The sequence below is a fragment of the Scyliorhinus torazame genome, chromosome 7 (genome assembly GCF_047496885.1).
Source record: "Scyliorhinus torazame isolate Kashiwa2021f chromosome 7, sScyTor2.1, whole genome shotgun sequence".
NCBI classification, from domain to species: Eukaryota; Metazoa; Chordata; class Chondrichthyes; order Carcharhiniformes; family Scyliorhinidae; genus Scyliorhinus; species Scyliorhinus torazame.
Genome location: NC_092713.1, coordinates 110,306,298 through 110,330,433, shown reverse-complemented (window position 1 = coordinate 110,330,433; position 24,136 = coordinate 110,306,298). Strand labels below are relative to the sequence as shown.

At 46.5% G+C, this 24,136-nt stretch overlaps 1 protein-coding gene across 2 annotated transcripts in view; it reads left to right on the top strand.

Moving 5' to 3' along the window:
* Positions 1-24,136, top strand: part of hmcn1 (hemicentin 1) — an 838,180-nt gene that overhangs the window by 422,543 nt on the left and 391,501 nt on the right. For both annotated transcript variants that reach the window (XM_072511251.1, XM_072511250.1), the window contains exons 25-28: positions 7,729-7,824; positions 14,155-14,346; positions 20,964-21,094; positions 23,427-23,574. In XM_072511251.1, coding sequence (XP_072367352.1) covers positions 7,729-7,824; positions 14,155-14,346; positions 20,964-21,094; positions 23,427-23,574 — 567 coding nt within the window. The remainder of the gene's footprint in view (positions 1-7,728; positions 7,825-14,154; positions 14,347-20,963; positions 21,095-23,426; positions 23,575-24,136) is intronic.

The window sequence follows — 24,136 nt, the reverse complement described above, 5'->3', positions numbered from 1 at the left end:
TCGAAGGCAGTATAGTTGCGGTCACCGGGGCGGATGGGGAGCTGGTGGTAGGCGGACTTGAGGTCCATGGTGGAAAAGACCTTGTACTGTGCAATCCGATTGACCATGTCGGATATGCTGGGGAGAGGGTACGCATCTAGCTGAGTGTACCTGTTGATGGTCTGACCATAGTCGATGACCATCCTGTTTCTCCCCGGTCTTAACGACTACCACCTGGGCTCTCCAGGGACTGTTGCTAGCCTGGATGATGCTTTCCTTCAGCAGCCTCTGGACTTCGGACCGGATGAATGCTCGGTCCTGGGCGCTGTACCATCTGCTCCTGGTGGCGACGGGTTTGCAATCCGGGGTGAGGTTCGCAAACAAGGAAGGTGGTTCAACCTTGAGGGTCGCGAGGCCGCAGACAGTCAGTGGGGGTATAGGGCCGCCAAATTTAAATGTTAAACTCTGGAGGTTGCATTGGAAGTCCAACCCCAGGAGTGTGGGCGCACAGAGATGGGGGAGGACATACAGCCGGTAATTTCGGAACTCCCTCCCCAGCACCGTTAGGTTAGCGATGCAGAACCGTTTGATCTGAACGGAGTGGGATCCCGCCGCCAGGAAAATTTTCTGGGTGCTTGGCCGAATTACGAGGGAACAGCGCCTTACTGTGCCCGGATGAATGAAACTCTCCGTGCTCCCAGAGTCGATAAGACATGGCGTATCGTAGCCATTCACCAGGACTGTAGTGGTTGCAGTCTAGAGCGTCCGGGGTCGCGACTGGTCGAGGGTCATCGAAGCCAAACGTGGTTGTCGAAGTTGATCATCGTAGTCAGGCAGTATGGGGCCGTCTGTGTCGGGGTCCTTTCCTGACAGCCAAGATGGCGGCGTCCATGGATCGAACGTGGTCGGGAGTGTACAAAGTGGCGGCGCCCATCTCTCCCTCATGGCGTCCGGGGTCCAAAATGGCGGCGTCCGTTGGTCGCACGTGGATCGCTGGGGGGGCTGGGTCTGTGGTCCCGTTTCTTCTCCGGAGATAGCGGCGACCCCGCGGGACTTACACACCGTTGCATAGTGGCCCTTCTTTCCGCAGCTTTTGCAGGCAGCCACGCGGGCCGGGCAGCTCTGCCGAGGGGGTTACGGCTGGCCGCAAAAATAGCAGCGGGGCTCCCCCGGTTGGTCTGGTGTTTTGGTCGCGCAGGTTTGCTTGGGTGGGGGGGGGTTGCCGGAGAGTCAATCGCAGCAGGGGTCCACAGAGCCCAAGGGGCTGCAGTGCGGTCGGGGGCGTAGGCGCGGGCGTTACGCGAGGCCACATCGAGGGATGCCGCCAGGGCCCGAGCTTCTGAGAGACCCAAAGATTCTTTCTCCAGAAGCCTCTGGCGGATCTGGGAAGAAGCCAAACCTGCCACATACGCATCGCGGACCAGGAGCTCTGTGTGTTCATTCGCCGTTACCGCTGGGCAGTTGCAGTTTCGACCCAGGATCTGTAGGGCGTTATAGAACACGTCCAGCGATTTCCCCTGGAAATTGCCGTCGTGTGGCGAGCTGGTAGCGAGCAAAAGCCTGGTTGGCGGGCCGGATGTAGATATCCTTCAGCGCGGCGATGGCATCGGGAAAATCGTCCTCGTCCTTGATAAGAGAGTAGACGTCGGGACTCACCCTGGAATAGAGGACCTGCATTTTTTGTTCGTCAGTTGGTTTGTCGGGGGCTGTTCGGAGGTAGCCCTCAAAGCATGCCAGCCAGTGTTTGACGATAGAGGTCGAGTTAGCTGCTTGGGGTGCGATGCGCAGGCACTCCGGGGTGATGCGGAGCTCCATATTCCTACATCGTTTTTTTCTTTAATTTAAGTCTGCTTAATAAATTGTTGTACCGTCAATATGATGCAAGGCAGGTTGAAGTAACGTCAATTAAAGGCTTTATTAAGCAGAACTTGATTCCCAGCAGCTTGGTTACAGAATGCAGCTGCTGGGGGAAATGCCGGGTTCTTATACCGGCATTTCTGGGCGGAGCCCAGTAGGCAGCCGATCCTATTAGGACCCGGCATCCCTCCACCAATAGCCTGTCGATACGTGGTGTACCGTATTACCCCTAATACATACCATCACAGTGTGGTCAGGAAAAAGGGGCATGGATTTGGGAGATGACGGTATGTTCAAGAACTCTGGAAAGAAAAGGGTGGTTGGAAGGTGACAGTTTTCAAGGTCACAGGCCCCAAAGGATATGTTTTTTTGAGACAGGTGGGCACAACAATTCTTTTGAAAGGGGTGGGAAGGAATAGCTGAAGTGATTAAACCATTTACATGTTGGGGGACAAAAGGTGAATTAATTTAAACAGCATTAATTTCTCCTCTCGCCACCTGTAAGATGTTTTGTTTCCCTCTTTATAATCAGTGGTGTATTTCCCAACCCCTTAGTTTTTGGTGCAATCCAATTTTTTATTAATAATGCCACAACAAACTCAAGGTAGAATTAACTCAAAAGGGTTAGTTTACTTGCACACTAAATTTTTTGCAATGTCCCCCTCACATTCAAATAGTAAAAGGAGGGATAGAGAAAAAGAAAATTATGGTACAGAGATTACAAAGAAAATAAATTGTTTCACATGGGTTTCAAAGTCCAGAATCAAAATTCAACGAGGTATTCCTTCACTGAGGTCAGTAGGTTGAAAACCGATGCTGGATATTTCACTTTTCCGGTGATGTTGACTTCATATTATAAGACAGGCCTGCAGCGATTAATCAGTCTTGTGGGCGATGCTACAAAATTTCCAGCAGAAGCAGTGTCGACCCAGGCCAGGTATTCCACCTGGACAGAACTCCTTGTCTGTGAGGATGCTAGTTAAATGGTAAGTAGCAGACTGAGCTCTGCAGTTCAGCAAGGCAAAATTAGTTGTTCCACGAGCCAGCGGTCCATGTTACATGACTCCCACCTCTCCATCATATCTTTGACAAACGATGTGCATCTATTGTCTGGATCCAAAAAACTTAAATGTCTCAACCATTAGAAATTAAAAGGTAGGGTGCAGAGCTTTAGTCTTAACAGACAATCCATCTCCGTCTGGCCAACCTGGATTATTAAAAGTAGATGGCCTTTATGTAGCTTTCTTTGAATATGGGCTGTTCAGACCTCAGATGATTGTTATTGGCACCTTGGAGATAACGAGGTACAAGTTTTCCAAAACTGCCAAACAGTTTCTTTTGATTGGGGGGGGGGGGGGGGGGGTTGGAGCACCAGGTCTCGCTCTACGCAGATGACCTGCTCTTGTATATTTCAGACCCATTGGAGGGGATGGGGGAAGTAATGCGAATCCTGGGGGAATTTGGCAATTTTTCGGGGTATAAATTGAACATGGGGAAAAGCGAGATGTTCGTGATCCACGCAAGAGGGCAGGAGAAGAGACTGGGAGAGCTGCCGCTTAGAATGGTAGGAAGGAGCTGTCGGTATCTGGGAATCCAGGTGGCCCGGGAATGGGAGGCACTGCACAAGTTAAACCTATCCCGGCTGGTAGAACAAATGAATGGGGACTTTAAGAGATGGGACATGCTCCCGCTATCACTGGTGGGGAGGGTACAGACTGTGAAAATGATGGTCCTCCCCAGATTTCTGTTTGCCTTTCAATGCCTCCACATCTTCATCCCAAGGGCCTTTTCCAAGCAGGTGAATAAGGTTATTTTGGGCTTTGTGTGGGCGGGTAAAACCCCGCGAGTGAAGAAAGTGTTGCTGGAGCGCAGTCGGGGGGGTGAGTGTGTTGGCGCTGCCGGAATTCTGCAATTTCTACTGGGGGGCTAATATAGCCATGATTAGGAAGTGGGTAGTGGGGGAGGGGTCAGCATGGGAGCGGATGGAGGCGGCGTCATGCAAAGACACCAGCTTGGGAGCACTGATAACGGCACCTCTTCCGTTCTCGCCAGCCCGATACTCCACAAGTCCGATGGTGGTGGCGGCTCTGAGGATCAGGGGGTAGTGGAAGAGATATAAGAGAGTGGAGGGAGCATCGGTGTGGACCCCGATTTATAATAATCATCGGTTTGTAACGGGTAGGATGGATGGTGGGTTCCAGAGTTGGCAGAGGGCAGGAATCAGAAGGATGGGGGATCTATTTATAGATGGGAGCTTTCCCAGCTTGAAAGCTTTGGAGGATAAATTTGAATTGCCAGCAGGGAATGGTTTTAGGTATTTGCAGGTGCGCGACTTCCTGAGAAAACAGGTGCCGGCTTTTCCGCTGCTGCCGTCACGGGGGATACAGGATAGAGTAGTTTCCAGTACCTGGCTGGGAGCGGGAAAGGTATCGGATATTTACCAGGAGCTTTCGGAGGCGGAGGAAACTCCGGTGGAGGAGTTTAAGGGCAAGTGGGAGGACGAGCTAGGAGGAAAGATAGAGGCGGGTCTATGGGCGGATGCCCTAAGCAGGGTTAATACTGTCATGATATTCAGGTAAACATCATAGCACAAACATACATACATACTGATGGACAGATCAACGGACCAATCAACACACACACAACACCACAGGCAAGAGCATACACAGAACGAAACGGGGAACACGACACTTCCTGAGCATTCCAGCAGGAGACAGCTCAGGGCACAGAGCTCCTAGCAAGCCATTCAGACATCCACCATGTGCTGAGTGCCACTACAAGATAGTATTAGGAATCGGTCCACAGATTCTAGGGTTATGATCGAACCTCAGTAAGCAGTTTACCACTGTAAATAAATGTTAGCAATAAAGCTGAGTTGTACCATTCGCAACCGTGTTGATTCGTCTGTGTAGCAGAGTACCCAACACATCATACTACCAGGAGTAACTGTGGGATGTACCTACGAATCCTCCAGAATCTGCCATCCTGCGCCATGGACACCGTCAGCACACCGCAGCCGCTACAAGTCGCTGGAAACCTCGGCATTAATTGGAAGTTGTTCAAACAGCGCTTCCAGCTCATCCTGGAAGCCAACGAAAAGGAGCGCGCTTCGGACACCAGAAAGATCGCCATCCTCCTCACCACGGCAGGTCAATACGCCATCCATGTCTACAACTCCCTGGTGTTCGCGGAAGGTGAGGACAAGACCAAGTACAAGACGGTCCTTCTCAAACTCGACCAACACTTCAACGTCGAGGTCAACGAGAGTTTCGAGAGGTATCTCTTCCAGCAGCGCCTGCAGGGTAAGGATGAGCCCTTTCAATCCTTCCTTACGCATCTCCGTATCCTCGCGCAGTCCTGCTGTTACGACACCACCTCCGATTCCATGATTCAGGACCAGATCGTTTTTGGGGTCACCTCGGGTACCCTACGCCAGCAGCTCTTAAAAATTAATGGCCTCACCCTAGCCTCCGCAATCGAAGCCAGTGTCCTTCATGAAAGCACGACTAGCCGCTACTCCCAATTTCCCGCGGCTGAATCGGCGCGGCAGGGGTCCTACGCGGCCGGATCGGCGAGGCAGGCGTCCTACGAGGCCTAACGGGTCCAGGCGATCGAGTTCCTCCCGGCTCACGGCCCGGACGCGGATGGCCATTTCCCACGTTTGTGCAAGCCAAAAATGACGTCGACACTGAGGGACGTGATGCACAGGCGCGCTCGACGCAAGACCGAACTGCGCATGAGCGGTGGCGCAACGAATGCCATGATGTCACGACGTGCGGCAACTGCGGAGCCGCACATTTAAAGCGGCAATGTCCCGGAAGAAACCGACAATGCCTCCGCTGTGGCAAGATGGGCCACTACGCTGCCTGCTGTCGAGTAGTTCAACCTGCCAATGTTCCCCAATTCCGTCCTCGCAGGGACGTGCGGACCATTCAGCCTCCTTACTACGAGTCGTACCCAGACGATATCCAGACCAGTGACACAGACGACTGGGACGCCTTCCGTGTTGCGGTCATTGATGGGAACCAGATGTCTCCAGCCAGGGCCCACCAGCCGTTGCAAGTGAACACTGTCAATCCGGGTGATGAATGGTGTGCCACCCTAAGGTCAACCCGAATTCGGCGCCCACCTACTAGACTGGGTATGAGCCTGTTTGTACATTGAACTCATAATACCAGTGTTAATATGTTTCTGTTCTTCCTTGTCGTTACAGGAGTTTTTTTTGTCGTTCAACATTTCCTCGTTCTTTGTTTATGGTACAACCTCGTTGTTATGTCGCACCCGACATTGCCCCTTGTATTATAGTTTAGCCCCATGTACATGCTGTAGATATTGCGCACACACACACATTTAGCTGCACTCAGTACACATCTTATAACCACATAGGCACATGTTCTTGTAAAAAAGGGGGGATGTCATGATATTCAGGTAAACATCATAGCGCAAACATACATACATACTGATGGACAGATCAACGGACCAATCTACACACACACAACATCACAGCCAATCACAGGCAAGAGCATACACAGTACAAAACAGGTAACAGGACACTTCCTGAACATTCCAGCAGGAGACAGCTCAGGGCACAGAGCTTATAGCAAGCCACTCAGACATCCACCATGTGCTGAGTGCCACTACAAGATAGTATTAGGAATAGGTCCACAGATTCTAAGGTTATGATCGAACCTCAGTGACCAGTTTACCACTGTAAATAAATGCAATTAATAAAACTAAGTTGTACTACTCGCAACCGTGTTGGTTCGTTTGTGTAGCAGAGTACCCAACACATCAAATACCTCCTCCTCATGTGCGAGGCTTAGCCTGATACAATTTAATGTAGTCCACTTGGCACACATGACAGCGGCTAGGATGAGTAAATTTTTCGGAGTAGAGGATAAGTGTGCGAGGTGCGCGGGAAGCCCAGCAAATCATGTCCACATGTTTTGGGCATGCCCGAAGCCTAAAGGGTTTTGGCAGGGTTTTGCTAATTCGGTGTCCACGGTGCTAAAAACACGGGTGGTGCCGAGTCCGGAGGTAGCAATCTTTGGAGTGTCGGAAGAGCCGGGAGTTCAGCGGGCGAAACAGGCTGACGTCTTGGCCTTTGCCTCCCTGGTAGCCCGGTGACGGATCTTGTTAATGTGGAGGAACTTGAAGCCCCCGAGTGTAGAGTCCTGGTTAGTGACATGGCTGGGTTTCTCAGTCTCGAGAAAATAAAGTTTGCCCTAAGAGGGTCAATGGTCGGGTTCACCCGGAGGTGGCAGCCGGTCGTCGACTTTCTCAGGGAAAATTAAAATGTCAGCAGATGCAGAGAGGGCCGGATTGTTGTTTTATGGTTGGGGTGTGTGAAGATTGGGATGGGGGGGGAAATGTTTATTATACCATGTTGATGTCATTGTTAATGTTATTTTTATAAAAATTTTCAAATACCTTAATAAAAATATATTTTTTAAAAAGAGCAGGAGGTGGATCTCCTGGACAAGATGAGCTCCAAGTTTAAGGGAAGTGAAAAGAAAGAAATTAGAGGAAGACTAAGTTCTGGGCTGAGGGGAAAGCTTTGATGATGTATAAAAGTAAGTAGAGGCAGTGAGGGGAGTAGCTGAAGAAGCTGCCTTTGATCTTAGTGATAATGGAGTCCATGAGTTTCTTAAACTTAGTGATGAGGGAGCAAGGGAGAGAAAACGGTTGGTGGAGAGAAAAGAAGGGTGGGACTATCTTTACGTTCCAAATTGTTCAAAAAGTAGCCGGTGGTTTTACAGGAGGAAGGTCAGGCCCTATAATGCTTGACGTGGTGATGGATGGACAAAAAAAGTGGTGGGTCAGACTTGCTCAAGTTCCTGCCTTTTTGACTTGATGATTTCAGTGTTGATGTTGTTTCCATCAATGTTACAGAACCTCCTACCGTTGAAGACCCAGGACCTCCATACAATAATCCCTTCCAAGAGAGAGTGGCAAACCAACGTATTGCATTCCCCTGTCCGGCTAAAGGTAAATCTGTAAAATATGTATATTGCATTTTGTAATCTTTTGGGACCTATGATATATTATATTCTAAGTTATACACTGGTATAACAGCCAGAGAGATAGAGACTATACTCTCATGGATAGTGGAAGTTGGATGATAATTGAGAGCCACCAAACTTTAGGTTTGCACATATAGTTCAATGATCCTAGCAAAAGAAGGCGCTACTATAAAAATAATCAAACAATATTGGGTGATATTTAATGGAGATGATGGTAGTCTCACCCACTGGCTGGAATGTGAGCGAGAGCCCCAAGTTGCTTCCTTCGGGAGACCCCACCATATTAAGAGTCAACTCGAAAGCTGCGGACAGTCATTGGCCTGCTGTTGTGCAGCGCCACTGGGGAGATGGTGGCTCATGTCATTAATGCACCCACCCAAGATCCAGGATCACCAAGGGACTGCGTTCAGATGTGAGAAATGGCAGGGTGGAGATCGCAAGGGAACAGGGGGAGAGAGTCCGACTATTGGGTCTCTCCATCAGGCACTGAGTGCCTTTGAACAAGGGCCCCCGTCCACTCTCCGCTGGAAGCAAGCAAGCAATCCTGACAAGTGTGTTTGATTTTTGTGCCTCCCGCAACTCACCGCTGCTGGCTGAATACCAGTGGCAGTGGGATGAGACATTTAAGTGGGCATTGTTTGCCCACTTAAGGGCCTCAATTGTGGTGGGGTGGAAAGGCTGTCCACAGGCCTTCTGGCCACAAACCGAATAAAGGCAGAGGCAGGAAAACGACAAGCTAATTAAATTCCCCCCACTCAACTACCAAATTAGCTGTCGAGGAAGGCATTAAATTCCTGTAGTGTTTTTTATTCATGAAATTAAGTGATAAAATGTAACTAAGACAAATGTATATGAAAGAAACATTAGTGAGTTGCGCAACAACTTAACAGCTTGTACAAGGTTTTTTCAAAACTAATTGAGTGAATATTTGGAAATGTGGATGATTATACTTGGTTTCATTCAAGTTCCACTGTATACCTGGAGTGATGCCATGTACAAAGAACAAGAACAAAGAAAATTACAGCACATGAACAGGCCCTTCAGCCCTCCAAGCCTGGACCGACTATGCTGCCCGTCTGAAGTAAAACCCCTTACCCTTCCGGGGACCATATCCCTCTATTCCCATCTTATTCACCAACGTATCTGCTTCCACTACCTCCCTCCACAGTGAGTTCCAGGCTCCCCCCACCCTCTTGTGTAAAAAAACCTTGCCTCGTACATCTCCTTTAAACCTTGCCCCTGGCACCTGGGAAAAAAACATCTGGCTATCCACTCTGTCCATGCCCCTCATATTCTTGTAGACTTCTATCAGGTCGCCCCTTAACCTCTGTCACTCCAGTGAGAACAAACCAAGTTTCTCTAACCTATTCTCATAGCTAATGCATCCATACAAAGCAACATCCTGGTAAATCTCTTCGGCACCCTCTCCAAAGTCTCCACATCCTCTGGTAGTGTGGCGACCAGAATTGAATACTATATTCCATGTGCGGCCCAACTAAGGATCTATAAAGTTGCAGCATGACTTGCCAATTTTTAAACTCAATGCCCCAGCCGATGAAGGCAGCATGTCGTATGCCTTCTTGACTACGTTCTCCACCTGCGTTGCCACTTGCAGTGACCTGTGTCACCCAGATCCCTCTGCCTATCAATACTCTTCAGGGTTCTGCCATTTACTGTATGTTTCCCATCTGTGTTAGACTTTCCAAAATGCATTGCCTCACATTTGTCCGGATTTAACTCCATCTGCCATCTCTCCGCCCAAGTCTCCAACCAAGCTATATCCTGATGTATCCTCGGACGGTCCTCATCGCGATCCGCAATTCCACCAACCTTTGTGTCGTCCGCAAACTTACTAATCAAACCAGTTATATTTTCCTCCAATTCATGTATATATAAACAGCAACGGTCCCAGCACTGATCCCTGAGGAACACAACGAGTCACAGCCCTCCATTCAGAAACGCACCCATCCACTGCTCTGTCTTCTATGACCGAGCCAGTTCAGTATTCGTCTTGCCAGCTCACCTCTGATCTTGTGCGACTTCACCTTCTTTACCGGTCTGCCATGAGGGACCTTGTCAAAAGCCCTACTGAAATCCATGTAGAAATATCCACTGCCCTACCTTCGTCAATCATCTTCATCATTTACTCGAAAAACTCGATCAAGTTAGTGAGACATGACTTCCCCTTCACAAAATCATGTTGTCTCTCGCTAATATGTCCACTTATTTCCAAGTGTGAGTAAATCCTGTCTCGAAGAATCGTCTCCACTAATTTCCCTACCACTGATGTAAGGCTGACTGGCCTTGTAATAGGTCCACGGAGGCAGAAGTCCTTTCACCAGAATTCCTTTTATTTACAAAACCAACAGCAGAACAACCAGGAGCATTCAGTTTGCTGTCTACACTGGGAGTGCAGACGAACTGACACTCCCTTTATATACAGAGAAAGGGGTTTCCTGATTGGGCGACTAATCAGGGATCTCATATTCTAATTGGCCAATCTCATAAACCTGGCCTAAGTCATTATAATCCCCTCCCCAAAATCCGAGGAGCCCCCGTGGTCCTCGTGACTGACTGGTCTCCTGTTTCATTTCTGCGCAGGGTCCAGACCCTCCACTTTGGCCTCTGACGTTGGGGGGGGGGGGGGGGGGGGGGGGGTGTATAACGCCTAGGCGCCCGTCTTTTCCAATGAGAGCGCCTGATGGGCATTTCACCCCCTTCCTCCGGCGGCAGGGGGACAACCACGGCGTCATCCATGGTGTCCATAACCGAGTCCAATGTCCTCACCAGTGGTGTCGGAGGGGCGTGAATAGTTTGTCGGGGAGGACTCTCCATGGTCCTCGGTATGCTGGTCTGAGTCAGCTCCGGGGGAGGAAACATATCTGAGGCCCTTACTTGGTCCAGGTGCTTTTTTGCTAAGTGTTCTCCCACACGTATCTCATACACACACGTCGTGTCCTGGCCTTGACCATTCCTGCTACCCATGTGGGGCCATTGGCATAATTTCTGACCCATACCTTTTCACGCGCGTTGAACTGCCTTTCTCATCGAGTGTTGTCGTTGCCCCTGCATTGGGCCTCTTGGTGTCGTTCTACTCTTCCACCTAATTTTGGGAATAGTAGACTTCGTCTGGTTCGGAGTCGTCTGCCTATGAGTAGCTCCGCTGGTGCTATTCCCGATGTGGCATTATCCATTATCTGAAACTAACACCTCCGGGATACCATGTGTTGCAAATGAGCTGCAAAGCTTTTCGATGATTGCTGTTGTATTTGCCGAGTTCATTTTGTAGACATCTAGCCATTTGGAATGGATGTCTACTATCACAAAAAACATTGAACCCATAAATGGACATGAAGTCACGACCCTGGTCTACCCGGCCATTCCCAGGGTGCAGCAGGGCTGCCGGTGGCACCTTCTGCCCTTGTTGGCATTCTTGGCACCAGGCTACTAATGCCACTATGTCTGTGCCAGGCCCGGCCACCAGACATAGCTCCAGGCCAGCATCTTCATTTTTGAGACTTCAGGGTGCCAATGCTGTAGTTCAGCCAGTATGGCTCGATGACCTTGACTTGGAACTATTACTCGAGGTCCCCATGGCAGTATCCCGTCCTCGTCACCACTGTAATAAGTCCACGGAGGCAGAAGTCCCTTGACCAGAATTCCTTTTATTTACAAAACCAACAGCCGAACAACCAGGTGCATTCAGCTTGCTGTCTACACTGGGAGTGCAGAGGATCTGGCACTCCCTGTTATATACAGACAAAGGGTCACTAATCAGGGAACTCGTATTCTAATTGGCCAATCTCAAACGCCTGGCCTAGGCCATTACAGTTCTATAATTACCTGGATTATCCTTGCTACCCTTCTTAAACAAAGGAACAACATTGGCTATTCTCCAATCCTCTGGGACTTCCCCTGTAACTAGTGAGGATACAAAGATTTCTCTCAAGGCCCTTCAATTTCCTCCCTTGCCTCTGTCAGTATTCCGGGGTATATCCCATCAGGCCCTGGGGATGTCTATCACATGTGTTTTTCAAGACCCCCAATTTCTCCTCCTTTTTGATCTCATCATGACCCAGACTATCTACACACCCTTCCTCAGACTCATCAGCCACCAAGTCCTTCTCTTTGGGGAATGTCATAATATACACACAGGTATATGATGGTACACAGACAGGCAGTGATTGACACACAGGGTGACCAGTGAACACACAGAACACAGCAGCCAATCACCAGGCAGGACACGACCACTATAAAGCCAGAGGGCACTAGTTTTCCCGCTCTCGTGGGATCCAGCCTCTGAGACAGTCAGAGCCCGTGAGCAGCAACTAGAACATTCACCATGTGGTAGTAAGATAGTCTGGTCAGGTTAGCCTCAGGTCTCCAGTCAAGTCAGCATAGTGGCAACCCACAGTTAAAGTATGTATGATAGATAAGAGTTCAATAAAACCGAGTTGCATTTCTTCAAGTGTTGGAAGCCTGTCTCTCACTGCTGCAGTAAACGCAGTCCTTGCAGACCCCAACACATCAGGGAATACTGACGCAAAGTATTCATTTAATACCTCGCCCATTTCCTCTGGCTCCATGCATAGATTCCCTCCCTTGTCCTTGAGTGGGCTAACCCTGTCCCTGCTTACCCTTGTGCTCTTTATATATGTATAAAAGGCCTTGCGATTTTCCTTAATCCTGTCAGCCAATGACTTTTTGTGACCACTTTTAGCCCTCCTGACTCCTTGCTTAAGTTTCTTTCTATTTTCCTTCTATTCCACACTTGCTCTGTGTGTTCCCAGCCTCCTAGCCTCGACAAGTGCTTCCTTTTTCTTAATCTAGGACCCATAATGCCCTGCCCTTCTAAATGAAGGAGGCCAGATAGAGCAAGAAGGTTACTGTGACTCAAAGTTCTTCACTTATTTATTTCCTGGGTACTGGTGTTTTGCTTACTGTGTTGAATGCAATGCCAATTATCATGGCCAGTACCAATCCTGCAGTGCATGCTAACCAGAGTCAGTGATAGTGCAATGCAACCAGTGCGTGAATCCAGTTGCTCACTTTGACTCTGGCCAATCCCTAGTTGTCATGTTATCTCATCACCTGCAGCAATTCTGGACTATGTATCCAGGAATCCGCAGGAGCAGGAAGGTGCCCAATGGATATGCCAGTATACGAATTGAATTTTTTTAAAAGGCAAGATTGGCAAAATATGAATAGTCAAAATTGATTAAAAGTTCAGTAAATGGATGTTTGATATAAATTTAAAATATATTCGGCATACAAGAAGAGAATACATAAGCATAAGAATATAATGAGAGAAGCACCAAAGTGCAAAGGTGAACATTACCAAGAACATTCAGGAAATAGGGACAATACTTGTAAGCCCATTTTATTAAATGATCTTCCTGTTAAACTGCCCATCACTCAAGACCCACCTTCAGTAAGTCTTCAGTTCCAACCTCATTGCTCATTGAACCCCTCTGCCAAGAAGTTACCTCCACCCCCACTCCCCACCCCATCAGTGATTAATACCACTAATGTGTACTGAACTGGGCCAGGGCCTGAATGCATATATTTAATTGTGTCGTATAATTTGTAATGTATCTTGACCCAAAAAATGTAAACCTTGTACATTCCTGTTGAAACCTAATGTGGTAGGATCACAGTTTTTAGAATTTGAAGATAATCCAAGTCTAACGACAGAAATATTTGAAGTCAAGCCATCGCAATACACTTTAAAACCTTTCTATTATTATCATGAAAGCATGTTTGAATATATTACTCGTCGGCTGTAAAAACATTATAAAATTGCATTCATGGGAAACCTTTGTGGGTTAGGGATTCGCTGCACCGCACTAGCATTCACCTTTCTTTCCTGGACCAGTTTGATGTAACTTCATATGCCTATTGCACAGTGCAGGCACTATCAATTTGCCCATAAAGATTATTCCAGGATAACTACCAGGTCCTCTTTAGATTTGTGGCTCGAGGCCATTTAATACACAGTAATTTTTAAAAAAAAGATTTAGTGTACCCAATTCATTTTTTTTTTCCAATTAAGGGGCAAATTAGCGTGTTCAATCCACCTACCTTGCACATCTTTGGGTTGTGATAGGCAAAATCCACGCAAACAGGGCAAGAATGTGCAAACTCCACACAAACAGTGACCCAGAGTCGGGATCAAACCTGAGACCTCGGCGCCGTGAGGCAGCAGGGCTAACCCACTGCGTCACCGCGCTGCCCTATACACAGTAATTTTTAATTATTTTTTTAAATCAAGCAAGTTATAATTTTCTGTTATTAGGTATTCCAAAACCTGTAATTAAGTGGCTACGCAATGGAAGAGAGTTGACTGGGAGTGAACCAGATGTTTCCATTTTGGATGACGGGACCCTGCTCATTGATACTGTTTCACCACATGACAATGGCGAGTATGTCTGTGTGGCGGTCAACGAGGCTGGAACAACAGAACGAAAATATCAGCTCAAGGTCCATGGTATGTACTGTAAGGTTACAGACCAATACAAATAAAATGTTAACCTTATCCAACCCAAAGAGTCTAAAACCTTACTTGTGAAGAACACAGACTTCTAAAAATTATTCATAATTGTTATGGGTGTTTAACTGAAGCCCATTTAATTTTATTTTCCATCTCACCCACATTTTCTAGACTCTAACACAACTTTAAAATCACATTGTGCAGGATCTATCAGTGCTTGAAGGTGTACCCCTGGGTTTTCTAGCAGACCCCCCACCTGCTGGGATATTACACTCCTGCAGAACTGAAGACAAATTTAAATGGCTCGCCTCATCCACTGGGGTGAGACAGGCTGGAGGAAACCCTGACCAATGAATTAGCCCCATGTTGATGTCAAACTATTCAATTGGCTGATGTACTACCAGGATTCAAAATTTGGACAATGCAGATTCTGGCACTCTGTAATGATGACCATGAAAAAACTCATCTGGTTCGGCATTGCCCTTTATGGGAGAAAATCTGTGGTCCTTATCTTATCTGGCCTACATATGATTCCTTCCCACAGCAATGTGGTTGATTCTTACATGTCTTCTGGGATGGTCCAGCAAGCTACTCAATAACACTGCTACAGAAAGTCAATAAAGGACTAAACCGTACGTACCACCTAGGCCTCAGAAGTGACACAGCATACCCAACCATGTCGACCCTGTGACGTCCTCTTTGCTATCTCCCCCTCAACTAATGTATCAGTAGTCCTCCATGTTGAACACCAAGGGGAAATAGCACCTAGGGTGGCTAGGGAATAGAATGTACTCTGGCTGGGGAGTTCAATATCCATTGCCAAGAGTGGCTCGGTAGCACCATGACTGACCAAGCTGGCCAAGTCCTAATGAACATAGCTACTAGACTGCATCTGTAGCAGGTGGTGAAGTAACCAACAAGAGGGAAAACCTATTTGATCTTGTTCTCCCCAATATACCTGTTGCAGGTGCATCTGTCCATGACAGTATCAGTAGGAGTGACCACAGCACAGTCCTTGTGGAAATGAAGCCACGTGTCCACATTGAGGATATCCTCCATCTCTCCATTGTGTTGTGTGGCACTACCACCGTGCTAAACAGGATAGACTTCAAACAGCTCTACTAACTCAAAACAGGGCATCTGTGAGGCACTGTGGACTATTAGCAGTAGTAGAATTTTATTCAACCACAATGTGGTCTTGAGCCCAGCATATTCTTACTCTACCGTTACCATCAAACTGGTGGATCAGCCTTGGTTCAGTGATGAGTGAGAAGGACATACCAGGAACAGCACCAGTCATATCTGGTGAAGGTGCAACTCGGGGCTACTTGCATGCCAAACAGTGGAAGCAGCATGCAATAGATCGAGTTAAACTATCCTACAACCAATGAATCCGATTTGGTCGCAGGAGGCCAGCTACATCCAGTTGTTGACGATGTTGTGCAATTAAACAACTAACTGGAGGAGGAGGCTCCACAAAATGAGGATGGGGGTGCCCAGAACTTCAATACAAAAGACAAGGCATTTGCAACCATCTTCAGCCACAAGTGCCAAGTGGATGATCCATCTCGGCCTCCTCCTGAGGTCTCCAGCATCACAGATGCCAGTCTCCAGGCAATTTGATTCATTCCATGTGATATCAAGACACGGCTGAAGGCACTGGATACTGCAAAGACAATGGATCCTGACAACATTTCAGTAATAGTACTGAAGATTTATGCTCCAGAACTAGCTGTGCCCCATACAGGTACAACACTAACATCTACCCAGCAATATAGAAAATAGATTCTGTCTTAAAAAGCAGGATAAATCCAACCTGAACAATTACAACCTCAGCAATCTACAGTCAATCATCAGCAAAATGATGGAAGGGCGTTTTTAAGTGGCATAATCTGCTTGCTGTTGCTCAGTTTGGGTTCCATTAGGACCCCGCAACTCCTGACCTCATTAAAACCTTGGTCCAAATATGGAAAGAAGAACTGGATTCCAGAGTTGAGGTGAGAGTGACTGCTCTTGGCATCAAGGCAGTATTTGACCGAGTGTGGCATCAAGGAGTCCTATCAAAATGGGAGTCAATGGGAATCGGTGGGAAACTCATTCCTAGCACAAAGGAAGGTGGTTTGGGTTGTTGCTCGTTAGTCATATAAGTCCCAGGACATCACTGCAGGAGTTCCTCAGGGTAGTGTCGCAGTTGCTTCATCAATGACCTTTCCTCCATTATAAGGTCAGAAATTGAGATTTCAATGATGAATGCACAATGTTCAGCACCCTTTGCAACTTCTCAGAAACTGAAGCAGTCTGTATGTTCATAGAAAGCACGTCTTGGACAATATTCAGGTTTGGGCTGATAAGTGGCAAGTAAGATTTGTGCTACACCAGTGCTAGGCAATGACTATCTCCGACAGAAGAGAATCAAACCATCTCCCCTTGACATTTAATGGCATTACCATCGCTGAACCCCACATTATCAACGTGCTGAGACTTGCCATTGACCAGAAGCTGAACTGGACCAGCCAAAAGCATACTGTGGCTACAAGAGCAGGTCAGAGGCTTGGAATTCTGTGGAGGGTAACTCACCTCCTAATTCCCCAAAGCTTGACCACCATCTACAAGTCTCAAGTCAGGAATGCGATTATGTTCTCTCCACTTGCCTGGAGGAATGCAGTTCAAATACCATTGAAGAAACTCAATACCACCCAGTACAAAGCAGTCTGTTTGATTGGCACCCTATCCACCATCTTCAACATTCACTTCCTCTACCACTAACACAGTTGCAGCAGCTTACAAGGTGCACTGCAGCAACTCATCTAAGCTCCTTTGACAGCACCTTCTAAACCCATGACCTCTACCACCTTGAAGGACAAGGGTAGCAGATTATTCAGAACACCATCACATGCAGGTGTCCCTCCAAGCCACACACCACCCTATATCTATATAACTGTTTCTTCACTGTCGCTGAGTCTAAATCCTGGAACTCCCTTCCAAACGTAACTGGGTGGACTGACAACACATGGATTGCTGTGGTTAAAGAAGGCAGCTCATTACCACCTTCTCAAAGGTAATTTGGGACGGGCAAGAAATGTTGACCCACACTTGTGAAAACATTTTTTTAAATTTGGAAAACGATTCTTCCAAACCTGTTGACACTGACAGGAAGCTGTCTGGCAGGTCAGTCAATGCACCCAGAATCTTGGTGTGTATATCCATTCAGCGCTCTCCAGTATGCTGCCCCATTTGAAGCCCTCATCTGAGTCCTCTACCACAGTACTCATCTGCCACGTTGCTCTCCTTTGAGCTGATAAATGAATCATACTTTACCTTTAACCTGGTTGCAACCCATTCATACCCAGTGACTCACCCTGTGCTGATCCCAATTCTATTCTAGTCTCCAAAGTGCAGTTTCCATGTCTGAGATGGTGGTTGAGAGTGTCATATCAAATGATGGGGCCAATTTGCAACTTCCGTGCTATTTCTCTGGGAATCCCCCAGCTGGGAAGGTAGCAGTTTTGAGTGTCTGAAAGCAGGAACTCAGAATGGAAAGGATGGTGTGAGGTGAAGTGTGTGGTGGGATGGGGACAGGGAGACGCATGACCACAACATCAGCAGTTTGCTTCTCAAGCTAGATAGTAAGATGAGGATGAGCTGGGATTTGAGAAGGGGCATAATGAAGGAAGATGTTATCATCACTGTTCTCCGTGATATTAGGTGCTACGGTCCCTGTGGCAGCCAACATTGTGAAGCAGAGGGCAGCACGGTGGCACAGTGGTTCGCACTGCTTCCTCACGGCACTGAGGTCCCAGGTTCGATCCCGGCCCTTTTGCAAGATCGCTGCTGAATTCCAAACTTCATTAATTGTTACTCACAGAGAAATATCACCGTGGTTACCAGTGATGGAAATCCAAACTAAGTGAATTAAGATGTAAAATAACAAGATTTAAGAATTGTCCAACGCCCTGTCTCATACACACGATAAACAAACTTTAGTGACTGTTAATCTTTGAACTCTGATAACATAAACACCCCAAGTAATAATCAGTATGTTATTTTACTCTGTTTCTATCGGGGGGTTTTTTTTTGTATTTTTATATTTTATTTGCAATGATTGATTGTAAAACTTACCTCAATTTGGCCCTTGGCCATGACAGGAGTTCATTTTTAAATAAATAAACCAAGGAAATATTAGGTCAGATGACCAACATCTTAGTCAAAGAGATATGTTTTAAGAAGTGACTTAATGGAAGAAAAAGAGGCAAAGAGGTGTAAGAAGAACTTAGGGCTGAGGTAACTGAAGACATGGGCACCAATGGTGGGACAGTTATAATTGGGAATGCAGAAGGATTATGGGTTTGGAGAAGGTTACAAAGGTAGGAAGGGGCAAGACCATGGAGGAATTTGAAAACAAAGACAAGAATTTTAAAATCAAAACATTGCTTGACCAGGAACCAATGAAGATCGACAAACATAGGGGTGATAGGTGAATGTGATTTGCTGCAAATTAAGACATGGGCAAAAGCTTCTTGGATGGCCGTCAGTTTATAGAAAGTAGAACATGGGAGACGAGTCAGGAATGTATTGGAATAGTCAAGTCAAGAGGTAACAAATGGATGAGGGTTTTGGCAGCAGATCAACTGAGGTGGGCAAAGCTATGATATCACCAAGATGGAAAAAAAGTGGTCTTAAAGATGGCACAAATTTGGAGGCTCTTCTCAGGATCAAATGTGACAGCAAGGTTGTGAACATGCTAAATTTCAGGCTGTAGCCAGTGAGGGAAATGGAGTCAGGAGTTGGGAAATGGATTTTTGCGTGGAGACTGAAATAATTAATGTAAAGTCTCCTTTGTCGGTTTCAGGAAATGCGGGCATGTTTGTCCCATGCCAGCTCTGACCTCCTTTGCCATTTTCTGTTTTGTCTCACTTGTTCTGTAAGAGAGGGGTTGTGCAGCACCTGTACCTGCCATAGCTGAATAATTACATGTTTGTGGAGGAAGTGAGAGGTGGGTGTGAGGATGGCAGCATTGGCAGATGTCTCAGGGTGAGGTGGAGTATCTGGGTGTTGGGTGTTAGCCCTTAATGCCCGGGATTGTGCTGGGTGAGTGATGGGAATGTGGTTCATTGAGCAGCTTGAGAGGCCTGGGGTGTGGTGTCACGTGAAGTTGCATTCATTGCTGACTATCTGCACAAGGTTATTAGACTTCTTGATGACAGGTCCATGGGTTCAGACTCTGAGAGCTGACCTCCTTCTTCTGACCACCTGCTCCAACCCCTTTATGAGGGTGATGACTGTCCTCCTGCCCACCTCCACCGACACGTCCATCAGTCTGGATCGATCTGACTGCCCAGGCATTGACTTTGCAAGAATTCACATTCCAGCAATCATATTGCACAGTTTTCCTTTAAGAGACTGCCTTTACCACTCATTCTGCAGCCTGGATCTTCTGTCACTACCAGTGCGACGTGCAGAGTTTACCAGCAGCATTGATGGTGAGAAAGAGCTCTGGATGCCTACTAGAACCAAAATCATTCAGCTGAGTTGGGTAGATGAATTTTGTGTCTTATACTCCTTTATGGTGGCCCCAGTGAACAAAACCTGGGGCAGATGAATTAACTCAGTGGTAGCTCTTATGCATTTAAACACTCCTCCAAACATCTTCGGCACAGAACTAAAGGAGTACTGCACCATCAAAGGTGCAATCTTTCAGTCAAAGCATCAAACAAAGCCCAGTCTGCCTGTTTAGATTAATGTAAAATGTCCCGTGCCACTCTTTGAGGAAGAGCAAGGGAGTTATCCCAATGTCTTGGCCTTATTTATCCTTCAACCAAGGTTAGTAAAACAAATCATAAATTCATTTATCTCACTGCTGTTTTGGGGATCTCAGTGTGTGAAAACTTACTGTCACATTTAGAAAAGACATTAATTGGCCCTGAAGCACATTGAAATACCCTGAGGATATGAAGAGCAAGTTTGTTCGTTCTTTACTTGTTTAATTTACGATTGCTCCCTCTTGGTTCCCACTGCCAATTTTGGAAGTAGAAGCAACTTCTCAAAAAGGAGTTTTAATATACTGAAAAAGGCTAATTTTCAAGCCAAACTAGTTTAAAAAACAATTAAAACTGGAAGTGTCAAACTATGACATGTATGAATATGTTGGAGCAGGAGGGAGCTTTGCAAGCACTGTAAGGATTTGCTTGTTATAGTTTAATGACTGTAATCTATCTTGGTACAGTAACATTATAATCTATTCTAAATAAATACTGCACGGGATTTACCAGCTGTTCACACTGCCGGGAAATTCTAGTCCCACGCCAGCGCACAGGTTTCCAGGCAACGAGGGGTGCAGTCAATGGGACATCCCGTTGATAATGACGGGACCAGTAGATCCCGCTGGCGGGTCGCCTCCGCCACCGAAAACACGCGGCGGGGTGTTCGGTAAATCCCACCCATTAATTCAATGGAACAAATTAACATCAACGTTAGCAAGCACTGTTACTGAGAAATTTACACAAGTTGTTAACTAGCAATATTTAGTTCCATAATTATGCATAAGATAGTATAAAATTTGATCACATTTTACTGAGAATAATGTTCTTAATTTGTGCAATGTATTTTTTTTTCAGTTCCTCCTGAAGTCCGGGATAATGAAAAGCCAGCCAACATATCAGTGGTCGTGAACCAGCCCATCAGCCTCTTCTGTGATGTGTCTGGTCACCCTGTTCCCATCATCTCTTGGTACAAAGATGGAATACCTGTATGTGGTGTCAATCCTTATTGTCTTAGAAAAATTAGAGAACTGTCAAAATATTTGAAGCACAAAGGCAATTGTCGAGCATTCTCAAGAAATTAGAATTGTAGTCTAATAGATAATATTGCCTGTTGTGTTTGGTATCTAGAAAGGAATCTACCAAACAACTTGTGACTTGTCCAAACCAGGATCTTGATTAAATCACACATGGTAAGAAAGCGATCTGTTACAGAACAAGTTATCATGGAGTTTCTTTGTACTTCCCTGGAACCACCCCTAGGTGCGACTGTCCTCATGTACATCTTATAACCATCTCTCGATCACCGGGACTGCCTGCACTTCTTTCTGAATGCCTTGTCACATGACCACTGTCTTGCGATCGCATTGTGGTTCTGTACCGCCACCTGCTGTTTGGGGCTCGCACACCAGCCATCTACAATATTGCTTACAGGCATGTCACCACATCCCCCTTCCTCAGAAAACATTAATATTTGTTTACAACCATTGTTACTATATTAACTTTATACATTTGTGATATGTTTAAACAATGTAAACAAGTTTGACCAGGGTGTCCATAAACATGATGTGCCTGTCCAGTGTCCGTCTCTTTCGTACAGGTCATTGTGCCTGCCTCACGGGATCACCCCTGTGACCATTTGGGCTTTTGCCAGCATTTTCGAAGACTGGTTTATGTGCTGGCCTCTTACTTCGTCTCCTTTTTACTCTGACCTTTGGAAGGCATGTATCCGTGATTGCCACCCGTGCGTCAACAGTTTCGTTCTTTTTCACTTTTTGCCACAACGCTGTTTGCTGCTTCTCTTTGTTTCTGGTTTGTCAGTCATGACCTCACCTTTTGTTTTTTACTTTTGTCAGTGGGATGAGCTAGCTCTTCCAGTCTTCTCCTTTTCCTCCTTGTTTTGACAATTGGTTTGCAAATTCATTTGTGTTTATGTTGAGGCTTGGCAACCTTTGGTTAGGTGCTGGTCTGCTCCCTGTAGAGTCTCAGGTTGATCCTGAGTCACCGCCACATCATCCCTGGGTTCTATGGCCACGCCCACTTTTGCAGCCTCAACGGAATGTTGGAGCGCCTTGGTTTCTGGTGGCTGGGTGGAGGTTAGATCTATGGCAACAGGTGCCGCCCCTTCTTGGCTCGCTGGAGCATCGCTCAATGGCTCCTCTTCACTTAAAGTAACTATGCTGACATTCTCTGGTCATGACTTTGGGTCATCATGGTCTTGCTCGAGAATATATGATTGATCCATTGAGCTGCATAGCGAGATAGTCATCAGCTCCTCCCCTGTTTCACTCTTGGAGTTGTCAATCTCTTCAACATCAGAGTTGCTATCATCGTATTCATCATCAATGTCTTCCCACTCATCCTCAGTGTCTTTGAGGAATATCCGCTCTTTCACTCTCGGTGTCGTCGATCTCTTCAACAGAGTCGCTATCCTCAGAGACCTGAAACAATTCATCAAGTACCTCAGGAGCAAGATTCTCTAAGATTGGGACAGTGTCGTCTGTCTCGAGCTTGTTCAGTGGCCGGTCCTCCGTGGCACCAGCAACTTCGATTTCAGTTTCTATTTTTGAGTGCGCCATCTCTGAGCTCCTGCTCTTCTCAATGTCCAGCGCAGTCTGGGTGCCCCCCGTGACAACCTCGTCATTCCTTCCAAACCAGCAGAGTTGCACGTCTTGGACCTTTTTATTAAGTCCATCCTTGCTCCTGCGAATAAGATCTATGAGCAGTTCATACTGTTCTTAATCTGTCTCACCTTCCACACCATCACTTTCCGCACCCTCTTCAAAATCATCATGTATATATTCATCGTACTCATCATCGGATGCAGCATCGTCTGCAATGATTTCACCTGTAAAGTACACCATTGCACAGGGAATTATATGTTCAAGCAGGAGGCCGGCAAGTTCAAAGTCAGTATTGAGTTTGGCTGCCAAATGTTTGCGTAACATTCCACGCTGTGGAACTTTAGGAGGAACAAAGAAATTAAAGAACAATTCATTTGGTACAGTTTTCGTAACTGTTCTGCGAGTGTTTCGACCTTTGTGCTTCTGTTTGGTTTTAATTGTTTTCAACATGACATTTTTGCCTACCTCCAGCCAATTTATGTGTGTAGAAATAAATAAATATATAATCTATGGCACCTTGTACTTCTATATGTATATATTTGTTTTATTATATATATTTGTATATATATATATATATTATATATATATATTTATTCTTACACATATGACTTAAACGTTATTTTAAGTTATCTGGGTAAAAATCTAAACATCAAACTTGTAATAGTAAAATACCTTTCCACAATACTTTGCTCACCAGATTGGGGGCAGTAGGATCATACAGATATTGAATGCAGGAAAAACACTAAAAGTGCACAAGGCTGTGACTGGTGACACAGGAAGGTACACTTGTCGAACAATCAACATTGCTGGAACTGCAGAGAAGAACTTCATCTTGGAAGTGCTAGGTGAGATGATTTAAAACAAAAAAGAATAATTGTTATTGAATTTCTCCATCTGCAACCAACACTTTTGGGGCTGGTTCAGCAGACTGGGCTAAATAGCTGGCTTTTAAAGCAGACCAAGGCAGGCTAGCAGCACGGTTCAATTCCCGTACCAGCCTCCCCGAACAGGCGCCGGAATGTGGCAACTAGGGGCTTTTCACAGTAACTTCATTGAAGCCTACTTGTGACAAGCGATTTTCATTTCATTTCAAATGTTCCTTCAAACCTCCAAAAGACTTCACCTTTAACAACAGACATGAGGTTACATTCAATATACTTATAGTCTTTGGATTTGCAGACATCCACAGACCAGCTTGGTGTTTTTCTCCCTGTAACTCTTTTCAAAACACACAGACACTCCCAGCTTTCTCCTCAAACTGGCTTTCTCCTTTCATGCAGCTCTCAGCAAACCAGCCAGGCACTTTTCAGCTGCTCTCAGCAAAACACACAGACACTCCCAGCTTTCTCCTCAAACTGAAACCAAAAGCAGAAGTGAGCTCAGCTCAGCTCCCCCCACCCTCTGACA